The following is a 22,494-nucleotide window of genomic DNA, read 5'->3' on the forward strand; positions in this document are numbered from 1 at the left end:
TGTGATCTTTTTATTACAATTGGGACTTATCATTTTGGATGGAAAATTGACAAAGGTGAGGGTGTCAGGCAGCGGCGCCACCAGAAATCTGGGCCCCGTGAAAAAAAATCGAATTATAATAATTTTAAAAAATAATTGAGAACCAATGTGTTAATGTAACATTACTGACACCCAGTGGCAAGTGTAGAATACTACATTCACAATTTGAATTCTTCATGCCTTGTATTTTTAGTTCATTTGGCCATTTTTATGCTTGAAAATCTAAAGGCAAAAAATATGTAAAATTTGCTTAAATATGCATTTTTTTCCCTAATGGATCGCATTCAACCACCGAATTGTTTTATTTTTAAAACCTGTGATAGAGTGAAGCCGTAAAATTCAAACCGCCATGTGGTGTACAGCAGAACCTCTAAAGTTGAACATAACAGCTCCCGGACGCAATTTTTCCTATTGGAAAAAAAATACCTCCAGTAACTCTACAACATTCAACAACATGATCACACTGTCACGGAACTGGCGGAACGCCAGAATTAGAACCCCAAAACGCAGAGAAGCAGAAGTCTGTGTAACAAAAGTTATTAAAGGCAAAAGGGCACAAAAATAGTGAACACAAAAAGACAAAGTACAACTCAAACTGCCGAGCCTAGACACGGAAAGACTAGACAAAAATAACTATACAGAAAGCGCTGCTATCACGGTACTAGCAGGAGGAAAAATACAAACAGAAAATCACTGCGAAACAAAAACATGAACACAAAACACCACTGCTGGAAAAAGCCAAGCAGGGAAAAAGCTATACAAGCAATTCAAAGGAGTGGACCAGAAAGCCTAGGCAGGTAAGGAACACAAAGCAGGGAGGGGCAGGCAACAGGGGTGGGTCAGGAAACAATCTGCCAACAGGTGTGTGTGATGACAGGGGATAAGTAGTCACGGTGGAAGTGCTTGCAGGTGTGTGACGAGCTCACTGATCTGTACTAATAAGTCTGGATAGCTCATACGTCGCACCTGCCGTGCAAGCCGCTGAAGCCAAAGAGACGCCATCTTACCACTCACATCTCGACTACATTGGCACAGCGTACATAGTGTACAAAGCAGATGAAGAGGCTCGCAGAACATCTATATTTTACATTAAAAAGCAGGGAGATTCTCCCATTCCTTCAAGTAACGCAACCTTCGCCCCTTAAAAACGATTTGATACGTTATTCTCTATCTTTTGGCTATTTTAAATGTACTTTCCCCCTTCCAATTCTCATTGCCTTTGGGACAAAATTCTACTGTGCACCCTGGCTCAGCACTCCCCTATAGCAATGCATAGTTTTACTCCTCTAGAAAGAGATTTTCATTTTAACTGCATATCCCATCCCTTTTTTCCACTAAAATCCATGGTCATGATCCTTTACTTTTTTTTTTCTTACTTTCATACAATTCACTATGCTCTCGTCTGTACAAAATATGAATCATAAAAGAGAGTGACTTTGGACAAGTTTTAAAATCATACATTTTTCAGATTTTTTTTGTTTGTGTTATGAAATAGAAATAACCTCTCTTCTGATATAGAAATATATTTGAACAAAACCCACAGGAATAATATGTGATATAATTTGTAATAATATATAAAAATTGTCTCCATATGGGGGTTCATTTTAAATTCGGGTAAACAAAAAAAAAAACACCCGTATTTTTTTATATTTGCAAGCAACCGCAAATTATTTAATAGTCTAGTCGCGGTTGTTTGTTTACATATCCCCCACGGCCCTCTATGTAAAGCTGTTATGACTCAGGTATGGTATGATATCGACAGAATTTTAAAAAATGATCATACCCGAGTCCTTATGATTAAGCTCAAGCACACCTGTTGTGCGAGGTTAGTCTGAAGACTAACCTTGCATTTAGTGTGTGTGGGTAACAAACTAACAACAGACTTAACAACTCTCAAGTTCTCACATAAGTCATTGTCCGAGAAGTGTTTCTTGCGAGTGGTAATATGGCGGCCGCGTGGCTTCGCAAGTCATCGCCAATGAGCTATCCAGATATATAATACAGATCAGTGGACGAGCTCCTCCCAGACCAATCAGCAGTGTACTGCAACACATGACAAGCAGAGGGCAGCAAAGCAGCACCACAGCACATGACACATACCAGTTTAAAAATACGTAGAACACTGTAAAATAAAATGTAAAAATAAATAAAACATTCAGGAATGTATTTATAATTTAAAGGTGGGTTTAGTTGCAAATGTGTCCTATACATAACTTTACCAAAACACATCTTTGAATTTGGGGAGGAATGGGAAAAGTGTGACACTTGCTGTATAAGTGCTAGCATTAGCATTAATCATGATGGAGGTTTATTTTTTTTACCATTTTTATTTTACTATTAATAGCAATACAGTAGTACTACTATTACAAATAATTATAGTAGATGTAATGGTTGCTGTTGGCTGCATCTATGGAAACGGAAATGCCTACTATAGGGCAAAAGAGAGGTTAATAAATAACAGGTGAAGTGTAAGTCAACAAAGAGTAACCAGAGAAGATGAATGATGCCAGATTACTGTCTCCAGGCTACCTTGACAGGCACGAGTCAAGACAATTCTCACATACACCAGCCAACTCTGGCTTGGGTTGCACATGAACACTCTGGGCTTTTACAAGTATGATAGATATGAGAAAAGATGACATTTACATTCATGTACAATCGTACAATCGAACATCTCGCCCTCGCTCTATCACGATTTTTCAAAAATCAGTTAATAAATGAGCAGTTTTGTGGTTGAATATGGCCTATTATTGGACAAAACATATGCATAGATAAGCAAATTGTACGTATTCTTGGCCCAAATTAAGCATTTTCAATCATAAAAATGACAAAATGAACGAAAACACAAATATAAGGAATTTAGAAGGTGTTATATGTACTGTAATATATGTGACGTAGTGTGCGCCTTTAAGAGGCAGGGCCTGGAGAGTGACGTTTGTGGCGTCAGCTAGCTACTGTAGAGTTGCTGAGTGTAGGCATGGTTAGCCGTGTGGAGAGTGCCAGTGACTGGTGTGAGTTGTGGCTGACAGCAGCTCCTGTGTAACTGTTCACTGCGCCATTGCAGTAGTATTCTACTACATGGAAAGCAGAGTGGAAGTACCATACACACATTTACAGCTCTGTATAATCGTAAGAGTCTAGTACAGGGGTCGGAAAATTTACCATCAAAAGAGCCATTTTGCCCCCTCTTCCGTTAAAAAAAATAGTCTAGAGCCGCAAAAATTACACAGCTTATCAACTTTTAAGAGCTTTCATCTTTATAAAATTGTAACTGTTACAACAACAGAATTCAACTAACAGAAGTGCAGAGTGCACGAGTGGACATACTTTGAAATAGTTTGAACACTGAACTGTGCAGGCCTTTTCGAGTTGTTCCCATATTTGTGTAAAATTAAAACAAAACGTTAAAACATAAAAAAAGCCCATCGAAGTTCACATATCTGCATATCACTGCTGTCTGCTCAATATCATTTACTTGACTCATCACTGGCAACTGAATATGCTTGCGCTGAATTAATGTCATCAATTTGCTTACTGGTGATGTTTGTTGGTTTATTGGTCCTGTCCTTGACTCTCTTTGCAGAGAGAGGCACAATTCTTTCATTTTGTTCATTTTTTAATTTGAAGAAGATGCTCTGATATTTTTATGAACGATTCTTTGACGTATTTTCCATCTGTGAACGGCTTCGCCCTCCTTAAGGTCTCGCTAGCAGCTGTAGTTGAGTTTGGACTGCTCATCCACTTCTTAAAAGTATATTTGCTCCGCTCAACCTTCCACAGTAGTTCCAAAATTGCTCTCTCACGTCCATCTGGAGTCGGGTACTTTTCAGAAAAAGCTGAGTGCTTGTTTTGTCTGTCATGTCATGCATATGAAAATGAATATGTCCATTCAAAATTAAACTCTCTCTTTTCTTACAAGATTTTTCTTTTTAGGGACGTATTCATGGTCATGGATAGCCTACTGCAAGACACCTTTTTAGTGTCTCATTGCGTCCCTCCCCCTTTCCTTGCTCATCCAATCAGCAGTCAGAAAGCAGTCTAGACACATTCATGGACCTGCGGTGAGTCGAATATTTCAACTCTTCACACTTTCGGTGTTAAAAAAAAAAAAATCACTGAGTTCACACAGAGGTTGCCGACCCCTGCTGTAGTATAACCAACAAATATATAGTTTATAGAGCTTACAATTTTACAGGTGCCGCCCTTAATGTGACTCCATTGCTTTTTTAATAGCTCCAGAGAACGGTGAGCTGACTTGCCACCCATGTGGACGATTGTGAACTGAACCTCAAATCATGAGGTCCTTCATCAAAAGTGGCGCTTCATTTGAGCAAGGCAGAAATTCAGTTGAAGACAGAGAACACCATCATAGACCATCATGCAGCAGCTCCTCATGCACACCGTCACAGGATGTGAAACATGACGAGACGCAGCAGTTCTGTGTCGCATTTCACATTAAGTCCGCTCTTTGCTCGTTACTCACGGCAACCATTGTCAAAGGTCAGACTTCTTGCTGCTCTGTGCCCCTCCTCCTATGTCGCTTGCAACGGTAATGTTTGCTTCTGCAGATCCTTCGGTTACCACAACATGCCATGCTGTTGCCAGGCAACACTGCACTATAAAGCAGCGTACCGCTTTTGGGCTCGCAGCAACATCAGCAAGCACTTATCTCAGGTGAACAAGAAAACTACCGCTTCAAGAGTTATGGTAAGTTATGGTCAACATAGTCATTTCATTTGAATTCCGTTGCTTGAGCTGTACTAGCAGGGGGATAAAACTATAGTGAACAGTGTAGTTGTTGACCTGTGAACCACTGCTTTTTGCAGCGTGAGTGTATCTCCATCCACGTCGGCCAGGCAGGAGCCCAGATTGGCAATGCATGCTGGGAGTTGTACTGTCTTGAGCATGGCATCCAGCCAGATGGCCAGATGCCGAGTGACAAGACCATCGGAGGAGGAGACGACTCTTTCAACACCTTCTTCAGTGAGACTGGAGCTGGAAAACATGTTCCTAGAGCGGTCTTTGTGGACCTGGAGCCCACAGTCATTGGTGAGACAAGACTGGCATAAATACAGTCTTACATGAAACAAAGCCTAAAGTAACATACAGTATATGCCTACTAGATGAAGTGCGGACGGGAACCTACCGCCAGCTCTTCCATCCAGAGCAGCTGATTACAGGAAAAGAGGATGCAGCCAACAACTACGCCCGTGGTCACTACACTATTGGCAAGGAAATCATTGACCTGGTTCTCGACAGGGTTCGTAAACTGGTAAGTCCAATGGATAATGTGATCAGACATAATTTAGACTTTCATATTCATGAAGCTCTTTTCCCACGCAGGCTGACCAGTGTACCGGCCTTCAAGGTTTTCTTATCTTCCACTCCTTTGGAGGAGGAACCGGTTCTGGCTTCACCTCTCTGCTGATGGAGCGTCTCTCAGTGGACTATGGCAAGAAGTCCAAGCTGGAGTTTGCCATCTATCCGGCTCCTCAGGTGTCCACCGCTGTGGTGGAGCCATACAACTCCATCCTGACGACGCATACCACCCTGGAGCACTCCGACTGTGCATTCATGGTGGACAATGAAGCCATTTATGACATCTGCAGGAGAAACCTGGACATTGAACGTCCCACCTACACCAACCTTAATAGGCTTATTGGTCAAATTGTCTCTTCCATTACGGCCTCGCTTCGCTTTGACGGCGCCCTGAATGTGGACCTGACAGAGTTCCAGACCAACCTGGTGCCCTACCCACGCATCCACTTCCCCCTGGCAACTTACGCCCCCGTCATCTCAGCAGAGAAAGCATACCATGAGCAGCTGTCTGTGGCGGAGATCACCAACGCCTGCTTCGAGCCAGCCAATCAGATGGTAAAATGCGACCCTCGCCACGGCAAGTACATGGCGTGCTGCCTGCTGTACCGTGGTGACGTGGTGCCTAAAGATGTCAACTCTGCCATCGCCACCATTAAAACCAAACGCACCATCCAGTTTGTGGACTGGTGTCCCACTGGCTTCAAGGTGGGCATCAATTACCAGCCCCCCACTGTGGTTCCTGGAGGAGACTTGGCCAAGGTCCAGAGGGCCGTCTGCATGCTGAGCAACACCACCGCCATCGCTGAGGCCTGGGCCCGACTGGACCACAAGTTTGATCTGATGTATGCCAAGAGGGCCTTTGTGCACTGGTACGTCGGCGAGGGGATGGAAGAGGGAGAGTTCTCTGAGGCCAGAGAAGACATGGCCGCCCTGGAGAAGGACTACGAGGAGGTGGGCACAGACACCATTGGGGATGAAGGAGAGGAAGAGGGGGAGGAGTATTAACAGAAATACCACCTTCCAAAAGCAACAATCAATATTTACAATTCTCTGGCTTCTCTTGTCGCTGTGAAGTAAAGTTTTTTTCATTTAAATAATATACGGAGTGGGACGCCATCAGCAACTGTTAGACTGCTGTAAAATGCGATGTCATGCTTGTTCTCTGCTCTCCATATGTAAGGCTGCACAAGAAACTCAAAACACAACACAAGGTGGACCGACAAGCCTGTTGCTGAACTTTCTGATTCACAAGGTGCGCTTGTGTTTCCTTTCCAATAAAATCTTTCAAAGACACTACATGAGGTTCCTGTCTTGATGTTTTAAGCTTTGTAACTACATTGGCATCTTACAAAGAAGCTACTGTATGTCCCAGGTGTCATGCTCCGTAGTGCTGCTCTGCTGCCGCCTGTCTGCACTACCGGCTGCCTGGGAGGAGTCACCTGAACACACCTGCAGCCAATTTCCTTTACTTTAGCAGCACTGTGATGCCTACTCGTTGCCATATTGTTCCCTGCTTCTCGCCTCATTCACGCTCACGCTCACCCTTGCCTCGTGTTTTCGCTTGAGCATACTTTCTGGTCCTCCCGTGTCACTAGTGAGAATAGTGTTCCTGCTTGGCTATTCCAACAGTGGTATTATTTTTGTTGTACTGTGTTCCTTGTATCTCCTGCTAGGTTTTCAGCACTGTCTTTTGTTTTCACATAGCACATTTTTCCTGCTTGGTTTTCAGCAGTGATTTTTTGTTTCCTTTATTTTCGCCAGCCTTATTATTTTCTAGTTTTTTCCCTGCTATTTTCGTGTCTAGCAGCGACTTTAGTTTGTGTAGTATTTTTCCCCATGGCTCAGCCTGATGGGTTTTGTTGTACTTTTTCCTTTTTGTGTTTTTGTATTTTTTGTCCTTGTGAGTCACCTTTTGTTCAATAAACTTTTGTTACACAGACTTGGCTGGCCTCTGCATTCTGGCTGTGGCCACACGTGACACCAGGGTTTCAATATCAAAATAACCTCCTGAGACTCAGAAAAATCCAAGTTATCCTTTACAATGGATAACATTGTGACATAGTAAAAAAAAGGTTCTCCTCCCATTTCGTGTGGCAGTGGTAGGTTTTTGGCTTCTTATTTTGTCCTTCTTCCCCACTTCATTTCAAACCTATTCCTAAATTTAGAATAAATAAATTGGAGGCTAACTAGTTAGCTAGGGATATTTCTATTGTTAAAGCGGCTGTCGTCTCTTGGATCCCGTAGCCTGCGCATAAGTGGTGAGCAACTTGGTGTAAACAAAGTTAGCTGCATTGTCGGAGTGTATGTCTATGTATGTTGTATGAATGTTAGACTGGATGACCTGCATATCAATCAAGTGACAAACATCAGTGAGGATGAATGATAGGCTGATGTTGATCTTTTTTTTGAATGCCATGTGATCGACCCACATTACGTTTGAGATACTACAAGAACTTTCCCAATGCTAATGGTGAATTGTGTCGTATTGCTTATGTCTACTATATGTATTAGAATATACGAGTATAAAGGTGACTATAGGGGCGTTAATTATTTAATATTTACAGTGCTCGAATAATGTTAAAACCGTTTTTAGAAGATCATAAATGATTGAATCCTGCTTCGCAGAAATTTGCCTATCACGGTCGGGGAACCAATTAATCGTGATAAACGAGGGTAAATGATTCTGCAAGAAGCAGTTTTTCCTCTTGATTCTACACATACATTTCTGCATTTTGATGCATTTGTTCCAACAACCATCTTCATCATTTTACCATGTGTCCATCACAGAGGCATACCTGTCAATATTTGCATCTGAAAATAACAAAAATAAATAAATGCGGGGAAATAAGGGAAATTCTGGTCTTCCACCAGATTTTGCATGTGTTATGCCGATGTTGCCCGAGTGATGCCGACGTACCGGAAATCAATTGTGCTGGTCTGGTCGAACCACGCAGGATTTTTTTCATGAAAATAAAAACACAAGGATTTTTTTTTAAAATGGGAGATTATGGGGAAAAAAGGGCAAAATACGGTAGTAATAAGACACAACTTTTATTTAATTAGGCAAACCCTAACAAAACAACAAAACACCTGTCCTCTCAACACTAGATATTCTTGTAGAGTTTAGAAATAAGGCAGTTAAGCGCTTCTCCCTTACTGATGGCAAAAATGCTGTGCTGGGTTTCAGGAGGACAAATAAACATGACACAAAATACCCGAAAAACTTTTGAGATTTTAAATAAACTTGTTTGAGTAGTAGTAGTAGTAACTCTGCCATACCAGTGTGACAACATGAAATAGCCTAATAAACTACATTTAACAATAAACACTGAAATGAAATACAATAAAATAAAAAGAACCTACATTTGTGTTCGTCAACCTTAAACTAAACTCTCTTTTAAAGTGACAGAAGAATCTGTCACGACATTAAAAGGCTTCAATATGTACTGTCCCTTTAATGTTACCATGGCTGTAGCCAAGGCGATGTTGTGTTTACTTCCGGGTTGTCAGGTCGCAAAACAAGAGAGACCACACACGCCCATGACACGGAGCAAAGCGGATTAAAGTCCCGTAGAGATGGCAGGGGAGGCGGAGGATGAGATACCTGGTAAATAAAACGATACATTTTTAAAAATTGAAATGTTTGTAAGAAGTCGTCCTTACAGACAGTGGCCGAGTGGTTTATGTTAGCTCCCGTTTCAGTCCACGTATTAACGCTAACTTATTTCATGCTAATTAACAAACACGTTCAGTTGATACAATGTGGTCATTGTCATGTAAATGATTTCCTGATACAAAGATGAGAACATATTTTATTTTTTTGTTCCTGATGTATCCTCCACATTGTAGGTGAGTTTTTACGATGCAAATTAAAAAGAAATCCTTCTTGTTTCTGCGCACATTCTCTTGCAGATTCTGGAGCAGTTTTCACATTTGGAAAGAGTAAATTTGCAGACAACGTTCCGAGTAAATTTTGGCTTAAAAACGACATTCCTCTCAAAATAGCGTGTGGTGACGAACATACAGCCTTAATAACAGGTGCCCGCTCACATGTTTAACATTCGAAACGATATTCTCTTCTAAATTACTTGTTAAAAAGTGATTGTGTTTGTCTTCACAGAAAATGGGAAACTCTTTATGTTTGGCAGCAACAACTGGGGCCAGCTTGGGCTTGGATCCAAAGTGACTGTGAACAAGCCCACTTGTGTCAAAGGTTTGCCTTCCATGAACTGTTTAGTGTGCATGCAGCCCAAATACTAGCTCACTGATTTAATGTGCTGTGTTTGTGTGCATTCAGCTCTTAAATCACAGAAGGTGCATCTTGTGGCCTGTGGAAGAAATCATACGCTCATTTGCACAGGTGAGCGTTACATGATCTCATTCAACCTTCTTGTCTCACGTCTTACTCACGTCTTACTGCCCTAGCTCAGGGATGCGTGTACGCTGCAGGCGGCAACAGCGAAGGTCAACTGGGACTTGGCGACTGTGAGGAGAGGACATCCTTCCAGAGACTGGAGTTCTTTGACTCTTGTGGGCCAATCAGAATGCTCGCTGCTGGTTCAAACACGTCAGCTGTGCTAACTGGTGAGACCCTTGAGGTCACGGGTGTCAGGTGTTGATGACAGCTTCAGCTGCAATGACCCATGGAAGCTTTTTTTTTTTTTGGTTCATCTGCTTGTCTCAGAGAGAGGGGAGCTGTTCATGTGGGGGGACAACTCAGAAGGTCAAGTTGGCTTTGGGAAGGAGAGCCATACCTGCTTGCCACAGGAGGTCAGCGTAGGACAGCAAATCGCATGGGTATCCTGTGGATACTACCACTCCGCTTTTGTGACAGGTGAGCTGGAACATCTAATGTTTTTCATGCTCTTGTGAAACTAATCTGTCTGACTAACCAGTGGATGGAGCTCTGTACACATTTGGGGAACGTGACAGTGGTAAATTGGGTCTGGGAACAGACCAGCTGCCTCAGCATCGAGTCCCTCAGCTGGTGAAGCGCATCCCCGATCCTGTCACTCAGGTGGCCTGCGGTGGTGGGCACACCGTGGCCATCACAGGTAGGAAAAATCAGACAGTTATTTGGTTAGTACACCAAAACCCCCTCTCTGTATCTTTCTATAAAAGAGAATGGAGTTTACACCTTTGGCCTGGGTCAGTTCGGTCAGCTGGGCCACGGGACATTCATATTTGAGTCACGACTACCACGCCTAATAGACCACTTCAAGAAGGGCAGAGTGTGCCAGGTGGCGTGCGGCGAGAATCACACAGCTGTCATCACAGGTCTATGACACCTTTGCTCTTTTTGTCATCGCTGTCATCACTGGCAATGTGTAAGTGACTTGTCATATTGTCTTCTTTCTCTTTTCAGACAGCGGCCTGCTCTACACATTCGGCGACGGTAGACACGGCAAATTAGGTCTGGGAGAAGAAAACTTTACAAACCAGTTTAAGCCAACTCTGTGTCCACGCTTCCTCAAGTACCAGGTCCAGGAGGTTGGTGTTCGCCTTCACACTGAATTGCACGTGTGTTTCCATTGCAAAGCCTCATGAGGCTACTGCTCGCAGGCTGTTTGCGGTGGCTGTCACATGGTGGTGCTGGCTCGACCCAGGGATGCGAGCAGCGGCTCTGTGTTGCTTGAAGACAATGACGTGACAGAGGATTACCTGGAGAGACCGTATGTGGAGCTACTGGGTGACACGGCAGACACCCCCACTCTGCAGCGGAGCGTCCCAGCCCGGGTTCGCCGGAGGGAGAGGGTGCGTTCATAGAATTGTAACGGTCCAAGCGTTCCATTGTGCCTTCTGTAATGTACAGTAGATCCCCGCTTTTTGAGCAGCCACCAGCGAATGCCGAAAATCAGCAAGCAATTGAGGCTTGGCTCACTACCCCTCCTCCTCCAAAACCTCCTGCTAGAATAACATAATATTGACAAAAATAACGTCATTTTAGTAGCATAAAGTTGAAATTTTAAAGAAAAAGACTTTCCATCCATCCATACATCCATTTTCTATACCGCTTCTCCTCATCGCGGGGGCATGCTGGAGCCTATCCCAGCTGACTTCGGGCGACAGGCGACACACTGGACTGGTCGCCAGCCAATCGCAGGGCACATACAGACAAACAACCATTCACACTCACATTCATACCTATGGACAATTTAGACTTTTTTGTTTTAAAAATCATAATATTATTAGAAACAAACGAAATGGAATAAAGTTGTACATTTTGGAAAATCAGGTTGGGGAAAAAGTTATAATACTATGAGAATAAAGTCAAAATATGTGCCTGAAGTCATAATATGATGAGAAGAAAATTAGCAAGAAGAAAGTTGAAATAGTTGGAAAATTTCAAAAGAAAACAGCAGAAATGGAAAAAAAAAACAGCTGTCATTTTATGATAATAAAGTCAAAATATTAAGAGGAAGGAGTCGTATTCTAAAAAAGGTGGAATTTAAAAAACCCTCTATTTTTCAAGTCATCTTATGAGAAATAACACCAAAAAAAGTAATTTTTGGAAAATTAGGTTGGGAGAAAAAGTTATAACATTGGAATAAAGTAGGAATAAAAATCATAATATTACAAGAACATTTTTTTACGACGATTAAGTAAAAAGTTGAAATATTTGGAATGATTTTTAAAATCAACAGCAAAAATGTGGAAAAAAAGAGCAAAGATCAAAGTTGATAATAATAATTGGCATTTTCACAAAGTATCACAAAGCTGAGATGCAGTTTTTTCTTGAAAGCGGCCCTTGCATCCTCTCATTTTTCACTATGTGGCCCTGAATGGAAAAAGCGTGGACACCCCTGGAGTGGGTACTCACCACAAATGAACGACAATGTAAGATGATCCATAAACAGATGGAATCGGAGTCGCCGTGTAGAAGTTATATATAATGCCACTTTTGCATCTCACAGCAACTATGGTGAGTTCAAGGATCCCCGAACAAAGTGCTAAATAGCAGCATTTGGCGAAAAAAACATTATCAGTGAAGCTTAAAGGCATAAACATGTAAAAATTGTGGGTATTTTACCTGTATCGTCACATATTTGTGAATTATTACCGACTTAGGGTGAATGAAATGTGGTTTTTTGCAGACAAAAATGGCCTGTGGTTGGAGAATAAATAATTTGACCAAAAACCTGTGAATGAGTGGGGCTGTGAATGCTGAATTGCGAATGCGTTGAGATCCGCGGTAATTATTTGCACATGTTGTGATTTTTCAATCGCCTCCCCCTCCAAAGGAACGATCACCAGACCAGTTTGGGACCATGTTCCGTACATTAACTGTGACATCGGGCTACCTGCAACCACCGCTTCCTGTCTCCGGCCACGCTATCCCGCCCAGCCTGCCTCCATCAGAGCTGGCTGGCAGAAAGGTGCTCCATAGCGCTCATCAACACGGCAACGCTGGGTCGATCCACAAAGGTATCTACCTCACCTCCATCTTCTCATCTGGTTTATTACCCAATAAACGTAAAATACACCTGCATGTTCTCCCAGTGGTAGAAGGGTTGATTACTTTTTTTTTAATGTTTTCATTTTCTCTGGTGCTGATCCACATGCAGCATGTATTGGCTTCTTTAGTTAGGATGCCAAACTAACATGTTGTGTTGTGTATTTGAGTAGAACTGGCTGCCGGCAAGGCTGACGACTTTGTGGAGAGCCTGAGCGACTCGGACAGCGTGAAAGGTTTGGGAGAAACCACCAATTTCCTTAACATGGTGAGAAAAATCTCAGCCCCAAGGGTAATTTATTGTGTTTAAATGGACAACTGTGATGGCTACACTCATGTTTCCTCTTTTCTTAGACACATGTGATGAAGATGGACCCTGGCAATAAAACCCTCACACTTTCTCCAGTTCACAAGGTAACTCCACACATGTGAGGTCTGCAGGGGTGCCCAAACTTTGCCCACTGAGGTCTGCATACAGAAAAATCAAAGCATTCAGGGGCCATCCTGACATTTTTAATTTCTTAATCCCGCTAAAACCATTGCTGTCCGAGCACAGTGTGTGTGTGTGTGTGTGAAGGCCCTTTTGTGTTCGTTGTGTTAATTATTTTTAGTCTTTGCTTGCCCGTTTGGTGTACTAACCATTACTGAAAACTCACCGGTGAAAAATGGGATATTTGGTGGTCACGAACATGGACCTCTAAAACCTGTAACCTGCCACCAGTTTCACGGATGGAAATGAAATCTGGTGGAGACATCTGTTGTGACAGGATGAACAAAAAAGTCAGTGTAACCCATGTTCGAAAGTGCACAGGGAGTCGGCTATTTTGGTTAGAACCAGTCGTTTCGGGTTGGAGACCAGAGCTTGTATTTTGACAAACTCCTCCTCCAGACTTTGACCAAATCCGAACCATGGATACTACCACTGAGGAGTTTTCTGACTATTTCAGATACCGATGGTGGGCATGTCCGTGTTTGTGGACTCTGCTTCCACGACAGGAGTGTCAGTGGAACTTAGGAGTGTTCTTCCACCGCACAACTAGATCAGCAGTTGTAAAGAGTGTGAATAGGGCACTGAAACCCCAAGGAACAATTATAGTTCCCCTGATGGAGCTCCAATTCTAGTTATTATTAGTGTTATTGGTTTTAACATTTAAAGTTTTCTTAGTTGCATTACACCTTTTTGCTCTTTTTTCATGTTAATTGTATCTTTAGAATGTGTCACAGGCCAGTAAAGAACAAGAAAATGGCCCCCAGGCTCAGGCTGCATTTGGGCATTTTACGCACACGCAAGTGGTGTCTCAAAATGGGGTGCAGCGTTGAATAGGCCTCACGTAGTCCCCACAGCGGACAACTATAGTTCCCTAATGGAGGTTCATTTGTAGTTATTAGTGTTATTGGTTTTAACATTTATATTTTTCTTAGTTACATTATTCCTTTTTCCTCTTTATTTTCTTCAAGCGGCTTTGAATGGGCCCTCCACAAAGGAACAACTATAGCTCCCTAATGGAGAACCAATTCTAGTTATTATTAGTGTTATTAGTTTTAACTAGGGATGCTCCGATCAGGGTTTTATGCTGCCGATTTCGATACCGATCATCCAGGACGGAAATCGGCCAATACTGATCACATGGATTATTTATACATTTTGAAATGTATTTATGATGAGTGCTATTGGCCAGGGGTGCCGTATAAGAGGGAAAGGACAATTCCAAATTACCTTCATTTAGCCCCAAACATATTTTACTTACTTTTTGAAGAGAACATATATCATTTTGAAACTTCGAGAGGGTAAGACGCCTTCTTTAAGGAGACTTCTTCCACCGCTGAGAAAGGCTGCTGATCTCGTCCGGTGAATTCAATTATGTTTGGGGTTATTAGCTTATTGGCATACGGGCGAGTGTTAGCCGCAGAGCTGCATTAGCTGCCGTTTGACTGATGATCACACCGTGAGCCTCCAGAACTCACCATACTCCGTCTAGTGTTGTTCTTCAAATGCCGTATTAAAGCTTCTTAACGCGCTAACCCCGGCAGGTATTTTTCGTGGCATGTGTTAGGAGTTTTTGTTTTGAAGGAAATGGGAGGACGACACTGCCAAAGACATTAGTTAGGTCAAGGCACTACACGGCACTAAAGGGTCGCTGTGAGCTACAATAGTGCTAGCCACAGGTGATCGGCTTTAGTGATTGCCCTTGCCGTTTTTTTTTCTGCATATGCCGTTCACGCGATTTTTTTTAAAGGAAATCGGCCGATACTGATCGGTGGCCGATCGATTGGGGCATCCCTAGTTATCCATCCATCCATTTTCTATACCACTTCTTCTCATTAGGGTTGCGGGGGCATGCTGGGTTGCCTATCCCAGCTGACTTCGAGGAACAGGCGGGGTACACCCTGGACTGGTCGCCAGCCAATCGCAGATCCCTAGTTATAACATTACAATTTTTCTTCAATACATTATGCCTTTTTGCGCTTTTTTTTCCTCATGCAGTGTTGAATGGGTCCTCCACAAGGGACAACTATAGCTCCTGAATGGAGTCCAATTGGAGTTATTATAAGTGTTATTGGTTTTAACATTTACATTTTTCTTAGTTACATTACTCCTTTTTTCTCTTTTTTTCATGTTAATTGTCTTTTTAGAATGTGTCACAGGCCAATAAAAAACAAGAAAATCGCCCCCAGGCTGAAAGTGGGCCTTTTGGGCGCTCTTGACATGCAAGCGGCGTCTCAAATTGAATACTCACATTGAATACACTGTGCAGTTCCTGAGGGTGTGATTCTGACAGTGTAGTGGAATTACTGTTGTTACCAGAAATGGCAATTGCGATATTTCCCCGCTTCTTCTTTTTCTTCTGTTCACTACATTCCACTGCTACCCGTTGCTCCTCAGCCATTGTTATTTCAAGTTAGTTCCGCCCCTTTTGAGTACTGACAGTGCACTGCATTTGACTGTACGTCTCAGTGTGAACGCACTTATGCACTCAAAAGGGTAAGTGTAAGCACGGAAGTGTGCAGATTGAGACATAGTATTTTGTGAGCTCTCCACTGTCTGTCCTGCAGAGGGTTTCTGCAGAAATGTCATTGCTTGTTTGAGATTAATAGTGGCATGCTAACAAACTTAGCTACCAGAGAACCACTGAGCCTGGCGTGATGTTTATATATTAGTATGTATTAGGACTTGATATCCATGATTGTGTACTTCATTTCTTCACTCTATAATGCATGCCTCTTCTCTATCCTCTTGCTTTCTGGTTCCTGGGATAGAAGAAGGGTAAGGATGGTATGACTTTCACGAGTCACAAAGGGAAACCATTAAAAGATGGAAAGGCACCCACCAAGCTTCTAAGGAGCTCCAGCGCTCACTCTCAAAAGATGATGATGACCAAGCAGAACAAAGAGAATGACATCACAGCCTCAGAGAAGCCTAGGAAGGGTGCGAGGAAGGTTCCGTCCAGACAGCAGCTCCAGGCAGGGGCAGTCAGGAGTCAGCAATTGGAGGCTGGCAGGAAACTGCAACCAGAACGTAAAGCAAGTTCTGGAAAACGTGTGCAAGATCAAAGCAAACCAAGCACAGTCAGGAGTCAGTCACCAGCCTTCACTTTAAGAGAAGCACTTGAAATGAGCCCTCAGGGGAAAAAGAACTCAAAATCCAAAGATCCCAAAGCAACAAAGAATGAAAGAAACAAAAAGGAAGCAAAGTCCAAAAACTGTGAAGAAGCGCAAAGTTTGAGCCTGCTTGCTGGAGCGGCTTCGTTGCTGCAGGACGTGGTGGCGTTCAGCTCGCCTTCACCATCTGAGAGCAGCCACCACGTCACCACGGACACAGTGACCCCATCAGCCAAGCATCAATCTACTGAGAGCATCAGCAGTCCTGCCACTCCAAGTCAGGCAGGCGATCAAAGAGGAAGACAAAAAATATCAGGCACCCAGGATCAGGAGGAGGAAGACCAGCACGGGCAGACAAGTGCAGACGCAAGCGAGGAAGAGGAAGAGGAGGACCAGAAAGGGAGCAGACCAAGTGCGGTTGCAAGTGAGGAAGAGGACGACCAGGCGGAGAAGGGGCCAAGTGCAGATGCAAGTCAGGAAGAGGAAGACCAGAAAGGGAATGAACCAAGTGCAGATGCAAGTGAGGATGAGGAGGACAAGACGGAAACAAGTGCAGATGCAAGTGAGGAAGAGGACCAGGACGAGAAGGGATCAGGTGCCAATGCGAGCGAAGAAGAGGAGGTCAGTCGTGAGAAAGTCACAGACGCAGATGAGAGCGACACTCTTCAGCCAGAAGACAAGTCAGGAACTGATGACGAGCAAGAAAGCGAAAGTGCTCAAGAGGAGGAGGAAGAGGAAGCATCTGTCAGGGAAAGTGAGGATGAAGAGGAGGAGAGCCAAGGGGGGGATGTCGAAGAAGAGTCTGAGGAAGATGAGGAAGAGTCGAGCCTTGAATCTGAAGGTGAAGAAGAAGAGTCTGATAATGACCAGGAGGGAAGTGAGGAAGAAGAGGAAGGCGAGGAAGAGGAGTCTGTGTCTTCAGAAGGCAGCGTTGAGGAGGAGGAAGAGGAGGAACATAGTGAGGAAGCAGGAAGCGAAAATGAAAGTGAGGAAGGCGAGGAGGAGGAGGAGGAGACTGAAAAAGAAGAGCAGAGCGAGGAGGAAGAGGGTGAAGAGGAGGGGAGTGAAGAAGAAGAGGAAAATAGTGAGGAAGAGGAAGATGAGGGGGAGGAGGAGGAAAAAAGTGAGGAGGAAGAGAGTGAAGAGGAGGAGCAAGAAAGTGAGCATGAAGAAGAAGAGGAAGAAGAAGAGGAGGAGGAGGAGGAAGAGGAAGAAAAAAAGGCCAAGAAGAAAAAGTCTGATGTCAGAAGTGCAAAAAAACATGGTGGACCAAGGTCACGGGTCAAAGGTCATGCAGCTGGAGAGTCTGAGGAGTTCTGGGACGATGTTCTACCTCAGTACCTCAACCTGAAATAACACACACAATACCAGTGGATGTACTGTACATGTGTTGGTTTGGAATAAATCTTCCTTTCTCATTGAGTCCACTTGTAATAAATGGCACATAGATGATAGATGACGCTCCAAGGTCAACACTTTTCATTGCAGCAGGTGGGACTTTTTCTCCTCCAATCATCTTGTAGTTAGCGATTCCAGTCCCTTGTGCCGTAGTTGTTTTGTTGATTAGTGCTATGCTGCTCCAGTGGTTCCAGTTCCGCTCAGGTTTATAGAAATACGTGTAGTCTCTCCATCCCATAGTAGTTTTAGCTCCGCTCTTTTGGAGTTAAAAGGTTTATGGAAATAGTGTAGGCTCTCCATCCCATAGTAAAATACATGTAGTCTCTCCATCCCATAGTAGTTTTAGCTCCGCCCCTTTGGAGTTAAAATGTTTACAGAAACTGTGTAGTCTCTCCATCCAATAGTAGTTTTAGCTCCGCCCCTTTGGAGTCAAAAGGTTTATAGGAACAGTGTTGTCTCTCCATCCCACAGTAGTTTTAGCTTCGCCCCTTTGGGGTTAAAAGGTTTATAGAAATACGTGTAGTCTCTCCATCCTGTAGTAGTTCTACCTCCGCCCCTTTGGGGTTAAAAGGTTTATAAAAATAGTGGTCTCTCCATCCCATAGTAGTTTTAGCTCCGCCCCTTTGGGATTAAAAGGTTTATAGAAAGTGTAGTCTCTCCATCCCATAGTAGTTTTAGCTCCGCCCCTTTAGCGTTAAAAGGTTTATAGAAATATATGTAGTCTCTCCTTCCCATAGTGGTTCTAGCTCCGCCCCTTTAGCGTTAAAAGGTTTATAGAAATAGTGTAGTCTCTCCATCCCATAGTAGTTTTAGCTCCGCCCCTTTGGGGTTAAAAGGTTTATAGAAAGTGTAGTCTCTCCATCCCATAGTAGTTTTAGCTCTGACCCTTTGGGTTAAAAGGTTTATAGAAAGTGTAGTCTCTCCATCCCATAGTGGTTTTAGCTCTGACCCTTTGGAGTTCAAGTGTATTTGATCAAAACACTGATGCTCTGTCCCTGCTTTTGGTTCTTTATTATACCCTTTTTCCAGGATTTCACCCAACAACCTGGTCAGATGAGCAGCGAAGGTGAGGAGGATGATGAAGATGAGGCTCAGAAGGACGATGATGAAGATGAGGAGGACGAAAAGGAGGATGTAGAGGGCATGTCCAAACAGAGGTTGGAGGAATCTCTACCGAGTGCTGACAGTCTGCCCGAAGAATCCGCTCTTGACGATCTGCACGACGACGCACTGAAGAGACCAGTGAACGCAGCACCAGAAGTCAGTGAGGCTGAAGACAAGACAGATGACAGCACCCAACCAGCCAATGGGACAGCAGAAATCCTCCCTAAGAGCCAATCAGGCTCCACCAAAAAGGTGCAGAAATAAAATACATATTCATGCATACGTCTCACAGAATACAAAGAAGGATGATTGTTGGGATTGTCTGAGGATTGACTGGTTGGTTGTGTCACCCGTGTGGTCTGTTCCAGCTGTCTTTCTTCAGGCGGCTATCCAACTCTCGGACACAGCAGGTCCAGGCACAGCCCCCATCCTTGGCTGAAGCCCATGGTGACTCACACACACCCCCAGAAAGTAGCCAGTCCTCTAGTAACAAAGGGCTTCGCTCCAGCGCCTGCAGCGTCCTCTGATACAAAGAGGCCAAATTGTTGAGAACTCAGACCAGTTGTGATTTATATATTCCTTTAAAGTTGCTTGAACCACTCTTTCCCTCCAAGTGGACTACAACTGAGCCACCTTGCACACCAGGATGGTGTTGCACACATGTTGCTGGTGTGGTTTGGAGCTGAGCCTCATTGTGTGTGTGTGTGTGTGTGTGTGTGTGTGCGCATAGATTATTTGTTGTGACATTGTTTTTTTTTTTTTTTTAGCACATTAGCACTTTTAAACTGTATGCCAACAGTGTCAAACAACCTGACTAAAGTTTTCAAGCAATTTTGCTCAATGTGGTTTTTATTATAACTTGAATACAGTATATTATATCGTTCACCAGGGGTGTCCAAACATTTTCCACCGAAAAAATAAAGATGCAAGGGGCCACTTTGATAGATTATATACTGTACATTAAAGATTGTAACACCAACCAATGGTATGCTGAGATATCTGAACAGAACATCAACAGCTTTGTGTGCAAATTTGTGTACAGTACTCTCATTTATCTCATTTATTTATCACTCATTTATTGCAGTTAATTGGTTCCAGACCCGACCGTGATAAGTTAGATCTTGTGCATGTTCAAAATTAAATGAAATTAAATATTTTCAAGAATAAAAATGGCTAAATGAACTAAAATACACATATAATGTATACAGAAAATGAATTCGAAAATGCTGTGAATGATATGTAGTATTATACACTGGCAATTGTGGGCATTCACATTTTCATCTTTATTATTGTTATTATTCTGCCGCTTTTTGGCACTTAACTCCTTCATTTCTTAAACCGATTCACACCATTCAAGCATCAAATCGTTCAGCTCATTCGGGAATAGAGCGCGACCAGACTTTTTCCCATTGAAAGTATACGGGCCATTTTTCACTTCCACCATGCGGACTACCTCCAAGACAGAATGTTCAAATCATTGGAGATTTTTTTTTTTGCAGAAATTTTAGGTCTACACCATACAGTGTGGAACTTTTCTTTAAAGATTCCCTCAGGTGCCTCAAAGCTGCACTCGTGATGAGGTGTACTACACATTTAAACCACCAGATGGTGCTCAAGTATAGTGTACGGTGTATCTGTGTACCACAAAATTGTTCCCATTTAAAATGAATGGGAAATTTTTCTACGTTCCATATTTCTCACATTTTTCAACCAAATTGGACCACCTCCAAGACAGAATTTTCATACAATACTTTTCTACAAGAGAGGATAAATATGATGTCAGGTAAAAATTAAACCTAAAAAACTCATATGTGACAAGAAAGCTAAAACACACCGCATTTCAGTACATCACATTATACATCACTAGGCCTGTCACGATAACACATTTTGCTGGTCGATAATTGTGTTAATTACTGTCGACAATTGATTTCATCAAAAAAGATTTTTTAGACCATTTTTTCAATAATTATGAGAAGTGTCACTAGATGGTACTCAAGTATAGTGTACTATGTACCTGTGTACCACAGTTTTCCCATTGAAAATGAATGGGAAATTATTCCAAGTTCCATATTTCTCACATTTCTCAACCAATTCAGACCACCTCCAAGACAGAATGTTGTAATCATTGGAGAATTTTTTTTCTACAAAAATGTTTGGTCTACGCCATACGGTGTGGGCCTTTTCTTTGAAGATTCCCTCAGGTATCCAAAGCTCCAAAGCTGTCTCTCACTCCTCAGCTGCACATAGTGATGGATCATTCGCGAATAAATCGGCTCTTTGAAATAGCCGACTTGTGTCGTTGGAATCTGACTGGGAGCCGATTCATTTTTCCTGTTTTTTTTTACTGTTAAAGGCGAAACCTCCACCATTTGGTTATCTTTTAGGGTGCTGTCATGTTAAGTTCATGCTAAGTGGTAGTGTGCTAACGTTAGCGTGTTAGCATTGCTGGCATGCTAAAATTTGCATTTTTAACCATTTTCATTTTCACAACAGTCACAATAATCCCTAATAAAAACGCTTTTACCTACGCTAAGTTAAAACTCAACTCTGAACCCCCTAACGTTACTTCCTGTCCGCCCGCCACTCAGCTCCTCTAGGAGGAGGATTTATAGCAACACACACAAGCATGCGTTTTGCTGATGTCTTAAATGCCTAATTTACTCTCATTTTGTCTGCTATATTGAGTACTATAAGTGGAAATGTGACTGTGGGGGTGTTCGTGTCTAAGGGCTCTAATAATGTTTTAAAAAATTGTTTAGAAGGTCTAAACAGGTTTTCTATGCTCTAACTACTTAAATATTTGATTTATAAATGAGGAGTCCTACTTTGTGGAAGTTCACTGATCACGGTCGGGTCTGGAAGCAATTAACCGCGCTAAACGAGGGATTACAGTTCACTGCTTTGTCACCTGTAACATATTATGACCAACAGTACATTGGGGTTGGTGTGCATTCATAGTATCCATTGTTGTTGACAAGAGTAAATAAGCCACTTAAGACATAGATAAGACTCCTGCTTGTGTGTGTTGCTATAAATGTGTCCCTCGAGGAGCTGAGTGGCGGGCGGACAGGAAGTTTCAGAATTGAGTTTTAGCTTGGCGTGGGTTACGGCCACAACAGTAGCCTGTGTTTTTATTAGGGATTTTTAAAAGGGTTTATTGCACCTGTTCATGACAATTCAAACTTGCAATAAAAGCCTGTTGTTCCAGCGATCAAGTCTGGTATTTGTGTGTCTCACTGAACATTATAGTAACATTACTGACCAGTGTAGAATACTACATATCATTCACAGCGTCTTTGAATGTGTCGTCTGAATGCATTATGCCTGTATTTGTATTTTACTTCATTTAACATTTTTATGTTTGAAAATGCTTAATTTATAGAAAAAATACATCAAATTTGCTTCACTATGCATTTTTTTTTACTGATAATAGGCTGTATCATTTATTAATATATTGATTAATATATTTTATTAATACATTTAAAAAAAATGTAATACAGTGCAGCAAAATTCGAATCACGATGGACGACTGTAATATCTAGTTACATATCCCAGTCATAATTCATTTGATTTTTAGAATA

The 22,494-nt window shown here is 42.5% G+C and overlaps 3 protein-coding genes across 4 annotated transcripts; all 3 read left to right on the forward strand.

Annotated features, from left to right (window-relative positions):
* The first annotated feature begins 4,620 nt into the window (after positions 1-4,620).
* Positions 4,621-7,253, forward strand: LOC129181958 (tubulin alpha-1A chain-like). The gene is made up of 4 exons (XM_054777775.1): positions 4,621-4,746; positions 4,866-5,088; positions 5,163-5,311; positions 5,383-7,253. Exons 1-4 carry the CDS (start codon positions 4,627-4,629, stop codon positions 6,361-6,363), a joined length of 1,473 nt encoding a protein of 490 aa, XP_054633750.1. The 5' UTR covers positions 4,621-4,626; the 3' UTR covers positions 6,364-7,253.
* Positions 7,254-8,848: 1,595 nt separating this feature from the next.
* rpgrb (retinitis pigmentosa GTPase regulator b) lies at positions 8,849-18,941 on the forward strand. Of its 2 annotated transcripts, XM_054796093.1 has the most exons (15): positions 8,849-8,965; positions 9,271-9,396; positions 9,479-9,571; positions 9,656-9,718; positions 9,784-9,942; positions 10,043-10,192; positions 10,254-10,412; positions 10,480-10,635; positions 10,724-10,848; positions 10,921-11,112; positions 12,600-12,783; positions 12,985-13,079; positions 13,166-13,225; positions 16,070-17,902; positions 18,839-18,941. In XM_054796093.1, exons 1-14 carry the CDS (start codon positions 8,935-8,937, stop codon positions 17,765-17,767), a joined length of 3,291 nt encoding a protein of 1,096 aa, XP_054652068.1. In that variant the 5' UTR covers positions 8,849-8,934; the 3' UTR covers positions 17,768-17,902; positions 18,839-18,941. The 2 variants fall into 2 exon arrangements, with proteins under 2 accessions (XP_054652068.1, XP_054652077.1); XM_054796102.1 differs by lacking the exon at positions 18,839-18,941 and having other exon boundaries at positions 16,073-17,767.
* Positions 18,794-20,030, forward strand: LOC129192273 (nucleolin-like). The gene is made up of 2 exons (XM_054796114.1): positions 18,794-19,165; positions 19,282-20,030. The coding sequence occupies exons 1-2, from the start codon at positions 18,794-18,796 to the stop codon at positions 19,438-19,440; spliced, it is 531 nt and encodes a 176-aa protein (XP_054652089.1). The 3' UTR covers positions 19,441-20,030.
* The last annotated feature ends 2,464 nt before the right edge of the window (positions 20,031-22,494 follow it).

This window comes from Dunckerocampus dactyliophorus, chromosome 1 (genome assembly GCF_027744805.1).
Source record: "Dunckerocampus dactyliophorus isolate RoL2022-P2 chromosome 1, RoL_Ddac_1.1, whole genome shotgun sequence".
NCBI classification, from domain to species: Eukaryota; Metazoa; Chordata; class Actinopteri; order Syngnathiformes; family Syngnathidae; genus Dunckerocampus; species Dunckerocampus dactyliophorus.

Coding starts and splice junctions, on each gene's coding strand:
- LOC129192273 (XM_054796114.1), top strand. CDS start 18,794: ATGCTCTGTCCCTGCTTTTGGTTCTTTATTATACCCTTTTTCCAGGAT. Junction 19,166..19,281: donor AATCAGGCTCCACCAAAAAG/GTGCAGAAATAA, acceptor GGTCTGTTCCAG/CTGTCTTTCTTCAGGCGGCT.
- LOC129181958 (XM_054777775.1), top strand. CDS start 4,627: ATGCCATGCTGTTGCCAGGCAACACTGCACTATAAAGCAGCGTACCGC. Junction 4,747..4,865: donor CTACCGCTTCAAGAGTTATG/GTAAGTTATGGT, acceptor TGCTTTTTGCAG/CGTGAGTGTATCTCCATCCA. Junction 5,089..5,162: donor CCTGGAGCCCACAGTCATTG/GTGAGACAAGAC, acceptor TATGCCTACTAG/ATGAAGTGCGGACGGGAACC.
- rpgrb (XM_054796093.1), top strand. CDS start 8,935: ATGGCAGGGGAGGCGGAGGATGAGATACCTG. Junction 8,966..9,270: donor GGCGGAGGATGAGATACCTG/GTAAATAAAACG, acceptor ATTCTCTTGCAG/ATTCTGGAGCAGTTTTCACA. Junction 9,719..9,783: donor TCATACGCTCATTTGCACAG/GTGAGCGTTACA, acceptor TTACTGCCCTAG/CTCAGGGATGCGTGTACGCT.